Here is a 9,036-nt window from a genome sequence, read left to right as displayed (position 1 = left end):
GTAGATTTGCTTCTTCTGGACATGGTTGATTTCGATGTCATATTAGGGATGGACTGGTTATCACCTTACCACACTATCTTGGACTGTCATGCCAAGACTATGACCTTAGCCTTACCGGGTTTACCTCGTTTAGAGTGGAGAGGGACTCTTGGTCATTCCACCCGCAGTGTTATCTCTTATGATAAGGCTCGGCGTAAGGTCGAGAAGGGGTGTTTGGCCTATTTGGCCTATGTTCGTGATTCTAGTGCTGAGGTTCCTTCTATTGAGTCTGTGCCCGTTGTTCGTGAGTTTCCTGAGGTGTTCCCTTCAGACCTGCCGGGTATGCCACCCGATAGGAATATTGACTTTTGCATTGATTTGGCTCCGGGCACTCAGCCCATTTCTATCCCGCCGTATCGTATGGCCCCGCCTGAGTTGAAAGAGTTGAAGGAGCAGTTGCAAGACTTGCTTGAGAAGGGTTTCATTAGACCGAGTGTTTCGCCTTGGGGTGCACCGGTGTTGTTTGTTAAGAAGAAGGACGGATCGATGAGAATGTGTATTGATTACCGGCAGTTGAACAAGGTTACAATCAAGAAGAAGTATCCATTGCCAAGGATTGATGATTTGTTTGATCAGCTTCAGGGTGCTAAGGTATTTTCAAATATTGACTTGAGATCTGGCTACCATCAGTTGAGGATTAGGGAATCTGATCTCCCTAAGACAGCGTTCCGCACTCGGTACGGGCATTATGAGTTCTTGGTGATGTCATTCAGGTTGACAAATGTCCCAGTAGCTTTTATGGATTTGATGAACCGAGTGTTCAGGCCTTATTTAGATTCGTTTGTGATAGTCTTCATTGATTATATTTTGATCTATTCTCGCAGCCGGGAGGAGCACGAGCAGCATCTTAGAGTGGTTCTTCAGACCTTGAGGGATAGTCAGTTGTATGCTAAGTTTTCGAAGTGTGAGTTCTGGTTGAGTTCAGTTGCATTCCTGGGTCATGTTGTATCAGCAGAGGGTATTCAGGTTGATCCGAAGAAGATTGAGGCAGTCAAGAACTAGCCTAGACCAGCATCAGCTACAGAGATTCGGAGTTTCTTGGGATTGGCAGGCTACTATCGTCGGTTCGTGGAGGGGTTCTCATCTATCGCATCCCCGATGACCAGGTTGACCCAGAAGGGTGCCCAGTTCAGGTGTTCGGACGAATGTGAGGCGAGCTTTCAGAAGCTCAAGACAGCTTTGACTACGGCACCGGTGTTGGTTTTGCCCATAGGTTCAGGGCCATATACAGTTTATTGTAATGTATCTCGTATTGGGCTTGGTGCGGTGTTGATGCAGGATGGCAAGGTCATTTCCTATGCTTTGCGACAGTTGAAGATTCATGAGAAGAACTATCCGGTTCATGATTTGGAGTTGGCAACCATTGTTTTGGAGGCATTATCTGTATGGTGTGGCATGTGAGGTGTTCACGGATCACAAGAGTCTACAGTATTTGTTCAAGCAAAAGGAGTTGAATTTGAGGCAGAGAAGGTGGTTGGAGCTGTTAAAAGGCTATGATATCACCATCTTATATCTTCCGGGAAAGGCCAAAGTGGTGGCCGATGCTTTGAGTAGGAAGTCAGCCAGTATGGGCAGTCTAGCTTATATTCCGGTCGATGAGAGACCGCTTGCTTTGGATGTTCAGGCTTTGGCCAATCAGTTCGTGAGGTTGGATATTTCTGAGCCCAGTCATGTGTTAGCTTGCACAGTCGCTCGTTCTTCATTATTGGAGCGTATCCGAGACCGGCGGTATGATGATCCCCATTTGTGTGTCCTTAGAGACACAGTGCGGCACGGAGGTGCCAAGTAGGTTACAGTTGGAGATGGTGGAGTTTTGAGGATGCAGAGTCGTATTTGTGTTCTTTATGTGGATGGGCTTCGTGAGTTGATTCTAGAGGAGGCCCATAGTTCCCGGTATTCTATCCATCCGGGCGCCGCGAAGATGTATCAGGATTTGCGGCAGCATTATTGGTGGAGGAGAATGAAGAAGGATATTGTTGCATATGTGGCTCAGTGTTTGAATTGTCAGCAGGTTAAATACGAGCATCAGAGACCCGGCGGTTTGTTCCAGAAGATTGAGATTCCTGAGTGAAAGTGGGAGCGTATCACTATGGACTTCATTGTTGGACTCCCACGGACTCAGAGGAAGTTTGATGCAGTGTGGGTTATTGTTGATAGGCTAACCAAGTCAGCACATTTCATTCTTGTAGCAGTATCCTATTCTTCCGAGAGGTTAGCTGAGATCTATATCCGGGAGATTGTTTGTCTTCATGGTGTGCCCATGTCTATCATTTCGAATCGAGGTACGCAGTTTACCTCATATTTTTTGGAGAGCAGTTCAGCGAGAGTTGGGCACACGGGTACAACATTTCATCCTCAGACGGACGGGCAGTCCGAGCGGACCATTCAGATTTTGGAGGATATGCTCCGAGCTTGTGTCATTGACTTTGGAGGCTCGTGGGATCAGTTTTTGCCTTTAGCACAGTTTGCCTACAATAACAGCTATAAGTCGAGTATCCAGATGGCTCCTTATGAGGCTTTGTATGGTAGGCGGTGTCGGTCGCCGGTTGGATGGTTTGAGCCGGGAGAGGCTCTGTTGTTGGGTACAGATCTGGTTCAAGATGCCTTGGACAAGGTCAGGATTATTCAGGATATGCTTCGTATAGCTCAGTCCAGACAAAAGAGCTATGCCGACCGCAAGGTTTGAGATTTGGCTTTCATGGTCGGTGAGTGGGTATTGCTTCGAGTGTCGCCTATGAAGGGCGTGATAAGATTTGGGAAGAAGGGCAAACTTAGCCCTAGGTTCATTGGCCCATTTGAGATTCTTGATCGAGTGGGAGAGGTGGCTTGTAGACTTGCGTTGCCGCCGGGCTTATCAGCCGTGCATCCAGTGTTTCATGTGTCCATGCTTCGGAAGTATCACGGCGATCCATCCCACGTGTTAGATTTCAGCACTGTCCAGTTGGACAAGGACTTGTCTTATGAGGAGGAGCCGGTAGCTATTCTAGATCGGCAGGTTCGTCAGTTGAGATCGAAGAGTTTTCCTTCTGTTCGTGTTCAGTGGAGAGGTCAGCCTGCTAAGGCATCGACCTGGGAGTCCGAATCCGATATGAGGAGCCGTTATCCCCATCTTATCCCCGAATCAGGTACTTCCTTCTTCTGTCCGTTCGAGGACGAACGGTTGTTTTAGAGGTGGAGAATGTGATGACCGAAAAGGTCATCACTTATTTTTAAATTAAATTCTGCATTTCGATGCCTTAAAAACCTCTTTCAGCAACACCTCGATTTGCGTGCGTAGTCCGAGCGCGTAGCCGGAAAGTCTATATGTGAAAATCTGTGAAAAAATGATAACATTTGGCTTTAAAATGAATTAAGTTGACTTCGGTCAATATTTTGGGTAAATGGACCCAGACCCGTGATTTGACAGTCCCGGAGGATCCATAGGAACATATGGGACTTGGACGTATGCCCGGAATCGAATTCCGAGGTCCCAAGCCCGAGAAATGAATTTTTAAAGAAAATTGTTTTTTGAAATTATTTATGAGATTTGGAAATGAATTATGATTAAAACTTGGTGGTATCGGGCCCGTATTTTGGTTCCGGCGCCCTGTACAGGTCTTATATGTGATTTAAGATAAGTCTGTGTAATTTTGTAAGAAACGGACTTGAAACGACGTGAATCGGATCGTTTTTGAGAAAATTGGAAATTTGAAGTTCTTAAGAAAATTTCATGATTTTGATGCTAAATTTATAGTTGTTGATTTTATTTTAGTGATTTGAACACACGAGTGAGTCCGTATGATGTTTTTAGGTTGGTATGCATATTTGATTTGGAGCCCCGAGGGCTAGGGTGAGTTTTGGATAGGCCATGGGGTGGATTTTAGACTTGGAAATTGCAGGTTTTATTGCTGGTGTGATCAGCCCTGCAGGCTTCGCATTTGCGAAGCCTGGCTCGCAAATGCGAGATCGCAAATGCGAGGGCTTGGTCGCAAATGCGGACCAGCCCAGGCCTGCCCTTCCTCGCAAATGCGAGATGTTTCCTTGCAATTCCGACCTCGCAAATGTGAGGGTACCTTCGCAAATGCGAAGTCTGCTTGTAATGTTTGAGGCTGCAAATGCGACCTTGTCGACGCCCCCTTTTTCTCGCGAAATCGGGTTTACGACATTCACGAAGACAACTCTATTCCCGTTTGGGAATTTGGTTTTTGGAATTGAAGAGTCGCCACCTAATGATTGAGTGCATTAGGACACTAAGAAGGATTTTGAATTGGAAAACCAGAGTTCGGGTAAGGGCTAGAAATTAGCTCGAGGGGAAGGTGTTAGGCACCCCTCAAGGCCATGCTATGTTGTGACTTTAATGTAAACAAGTATGCAAATAAATTTACACATAAGGGTTGCTAACAAGCATGTTGGAATTTATAAACAAAGAAGGAAAAGGGATAATGCAGTAAAAAAAATAAAGGGGAGTTTTGGGTAATTGAAAACACAGAATTTATTGATATTAAACAAAGGGCAAGGGGTCCTAGGTTTATAAATCACATGGATCATCCACACAACACCGGTAACCAATCGTACGCGTAGTGTTATCGTGTGATCATCATCTCCATGTCTACCCTTCCCACCCCGATAAGATATTAAGCGCAAAATGGTGTCGTTACCTACAACGTGCTATTACCCGTCCCACCTATCACTCCTGGAGGCTTTAGGACCACTAATCCTAAAGGGAGGGAGCTTGGCTTTTTAGATGTTCAAAAGGTTAAAATGCTAAGGCGTCAGGCAAAACACATAAAAAAATTATGGGAGCACAAAAGCAATTAAGGCTCAGACAAACCTCCTTTAATCACAGAAATCATGTAGTTTAGCACGTCTTACATATACTGATTAGGTCCAAATTATGCTTAACATTAGGCAGGCTAGTTCATTTCATATTTTTAGACAAGAAGTTTGCATTAGGCTCGCCTGGCTGTAACTTATCGAAGACTGGTGCAATTAATTAACTACTTACTTGTTTCCTTAAGTGATGGCATCTACTGGTTTCAGGAATAAGGAAGTGAACTGATTACTGAAAGTTGCATGTGTTAACAGAATGATACGAGTTCTGCATTTGGTTACTGCTGACGGACTAATCATTAAACGAGTGATTCAGATTGGGTTGATAGTTCCTATAGGCATGCATTCTAGCGTTGTTAATTTTACACACTTTTTACAGGCGTGACAAGAGTGCAGAAAATCCTACGAGCATGGTATCTAGGATGCAATTGATTATTATTTTGACCTATAACTGTTTGCCTAATGATAGATGCAAAAAATGCAGAATCTTAAAGACATGGTTCCTACATGCGGAATTCTTATGAGCAGGATATCTATATGATATGCAGAGTTCTTATGAGCATGATTTGTATATATATGAAAGTGCAGAATTCCTATGAGCATGATTTCTATATGTGAAAGTGCAGAAATTCAAAGAAAAACTCCTATAGGCAGGATATCTACATATGAAAGTGCAGAATTCCTATGAGCATGATTTCTATAGATGAAAGTGCAGAAATAAGCATGATTTCTATATGTGAAAGTGCAAAAATTCAAAGAAAAACTCCTATAGGCAGGATATCTACCCCTATGCATACACAGATAACCCTCCCTTTTACTAAACTCCATAAGTTATTACAAATTTATTACAGACCAAATGAATCAAACAGAAAATAAAATTACATTAGAGCTTTTAAGCTGCATCCAAGGAGCCTAATTCAGACCCAAGGTCTAACAACATGATATGAGCCAACTGTCGGGATCAAGTTCCAAGGCCTTTCTCTTATCTGGAATGTGTCAAAGTTCCAAGGAGTTTCAAGAACTCCAGGAAATGCTTACACCCAAATATCATTACAGAACTGAATTAAAGTGCAGTGTGGAAGGGCCAGCCCTCCAATGTCCAAGTTTAGAGGGTACTCAAGGTCCCAAGGCGAGGCTCATTGGAGGGGGGCAGAACTTAGAATCTAGGAACAAGTGTAAGTGCAATAGAGGGAATTAAGGGATGCCAAGGCAGGCTGGTGGTCATGCCCAGCAACATAGAATGCTTGCACACCCCTGACCAGCCCACTAGCCAAACATTGGAGAGTCAGGACCTATTGAAGGTCAAACCATGGCCTGGGCAGTAATTGGGATACTGTCAGGCCAAGGTTTCAACTCAACACACAAAGGGGATTAGGGGTAGGGTTTCATATGAGAACAGAAGCAAAGAAAGGAAAAATACTTAGCATAAGTTACGAAACATGAACAGCAAACCACACAAAAGAATGAGACTATAGAATAAACACATAGGGATGAGGCAAAAGTTTAAATAAAGGCGTACCAGTTTCAGAAAGAGACAAGCAAAAAAGAGCAGAATTCTTGCAAAGAAGCCACAGCACAAACAGCAAGAGAGAATACTTTGTGTGTGAGTGTGAGTTCAGAAAAAACTCCAGTGTTTTTCTTGTTTTTTTTTGTGTTTTTTTGTGTTAATATAAAGAGCAAGTATTTATAGTGTGAGAAACATGCAGAAATAAGGTAAGGACTGTAATTCAGACATAATTGGAGAATATGTGTCTTATTAAATCAAATCAGTATCAAAGTATTTCCTTTGATAAAGCAATTAAACCAAACGGTGGCATGCAAGTGTAAATAAGGAAGAAATCACGCAGGGCTGGACATGACAAATCAAGGAAATTATTTCACAGCACACAATAACGAGTTACCACATGTATTAGGAGTTAAGTTCATTAGACGTAATTAGGAAAGGTCCTGTGAGAATTCCCATTTCACTAATGTAATTGAGGTAATGCGGATTCAAATCAACTTAAGTAGGAAAGGCAGGGTCGAAAGGAAAATATTTCAACAAGTCCAAGAAACAAAGGAAATCGAAACAATAAAAGGAAAGAATCAATTCATAGAGTGCAATCAAAAGTTACACAAAGAGATTTGAAATCAGTCCACAATCAAGGTTATTTTGAGAGGGAAATTTGCCCTATAAAGTGTGCCTAAACATTAAGCGATGCGAGGCTGGATTTAAGACAAAGAAGAGTGTCATGCGATCAAAGAAAAAATCAGTGAGGTAGAGGACCATAGGAACATGGTGGTCATCTCAAGAAGGAGAATACCAGATAGCATGCGAAAGGTCAAGTAAAGAGGTCAGCAATCGCATGGAAGAAACAAAGTTGACACAAAGATATGAGAAACTCAGCTCGGAACGTTAGAGAAGCAGCAACTTCAGGAACTCAAATTAAGTCCAAAGAGACTAGGAGTTTTGAAAAATCAACACGTCAGAGATAGGAAACAAACAAATCACACATTAACAAATAACCTTCAAAACTCGAATGGACCCCCAACATTCTAGGTTTTTTTTACCGTTTAATCGAGTCTAGAGATAAGACAAGTAAGTCAGCAAAAAATATTACGGAATAAAGCAGAATCATAAAGGACACCACGTATTTCCAGTAAGAAGAAACTCATGAATAACATTAATAAAAAGATCAAATCAATGCAAAAAAATACAGTAGAAGAACTTGTAAGAACAAGGTAGGAGAAACACAGTAGAAGAAGCACATAAGGATCATAGAAGAAACATAATAGAAGAAACATAGTAGAAAAACATATAAGAATCACAGTAGAGCATGTTAAAAGATCAAAGAAACCCTAAATCGGGGAAGATGAAAAGGTTAAAAAGCAAGTTTTGAAAGAAACTTTTGAGAAAACGTTTGAGACCCCAAGATAAACACAGATCTAGGACAGATCTAGAGAATCAGAAGAACCTCGAAAGGTTAGGGTTTCAGAAGAAACCTAGAAGTGAGAAAGGCCTGGAAAACTCGTGGATCTAAGCCGGAGAAGTTAGACTCAGGCTCGAACGTCCACGATATGCCGGAGTAGAGCCAGAGAAGACCATGGAACCCTGAATCGAAGGAGATCTGGGTAGAGATCTTCAAGGTCAAGCCTTAAATCTTCAAAAAACCAGTGTATAAGAGCAGGGGGTGGGTGTGAGATCCCCATGGCTTTGGTGGCCATAGATTCCGGTGGATCTCTGGTCTGAGACGGCAAGAGGCGGCTAGGGTTTGAGAACCCTTGAGAGAATTTGAGAGAGTGGGGGGTTTCAAAGGCTGCGGCTGAGGAGAAATGAGGCAGGGTAAGGGGTCGTTTGAATTAAAAAAGGAAAGGGATGAGGGGAGCCGTTGATCTAAAAGATCAACGGCTAGGATTAAATGGGTTAAATGGGGACCGGGTTTGGGTATGATAAGAAATGGTATGAGTCGGGTTATTGGGTTGTGGGATTTGGGGTTGAGATTGGGGTCCAATTTGGGCTAAAATTGAAATACAAAAAGGGTCGTCATTTAAATAGCGAGTTTTCCCCTTTTAATTTATAAAAATACTAAAAGTAAAAAAATGACTTGAAAATAAATTAAAGGTACTGGACCAATTAATAACATATAAATATTAATGTAAAAATACTAAAAGTGATTTTATAATTATAGAATGCTGTTAATCGTAAAATAGGCTATAATTACAATTATATGCAATTAACTTAAAAAATACCAAATAAATGTATAAAAATATACCAAAATTACCCTAATTATATCTTAGGGTAAATATGAGAATGAAATAAATTATTCACTAAAAAATGCTAGTTTGGGAATAATTATTGAATTTTGTAGTATTAAAATAGACAATAAATTGGTTTTAAAATCTTAAAAAATAAAGGAAAAATAGCAAAACTTTGGGGCATGCTTATATATGCCTGTACATGCTATTTTGAAAGTATTTGCGTATATAAAAAATATAGGAAAAAATTGGGTATCAACAGCTGCCCCTCTTTACCCGGGAAGGATGAAAGAGTTGTCGGGTAAAGATATGATGACCAATTTTGACCGCGAGAAACGACTTGCAAAGGTTTTGACCGCGCTCTGGTTTCTGAGCTGCCTACATATCCCTGGTTTTACAGGAATCAGGTCATATGTAGTTCAGGATACATTGACGGAGTATGCCGATGGAGGT

The 9,036-nt window shown here is 41.8% G+C and overlaps 1 protein-coding gene across 1 annotated transcript; it reads left to right on the top strand.

The window, feature by feature from the left end:
* LOC109224731 (RNA-directed DNA polymerase homolog) lies at positions 532-951 on the top strand (the record flags this gene model as incomplete). The annotated part of the gene is made up of 1 exon (XM_019389256.1): positions 532-951. A coding segment is annotated over exon 1 (420 nt), but the record flags the coding sequence as incomplete, so codon positions are not given.

Source organism: Nicotiana attenuata, chromosome 3 (assembly GCF_001879085.1).
Source record: "Nicotiana attenuata strain UT chromosome 3, NIATTr2, whole genome shotgun sequence".
Taxonomy (NCBI): domain Eukaryota; kingdom Viridiplantae; phylum Streptophyta; class Magnoliopsida; order Solanales; family Solanaceae; genus Nicotiana; species Nicotiana attenuata.
Note: the sequence above shows the minus strand (reverse complement) of the source record. Positions and strands in the feature narration are given on the sequence as shown.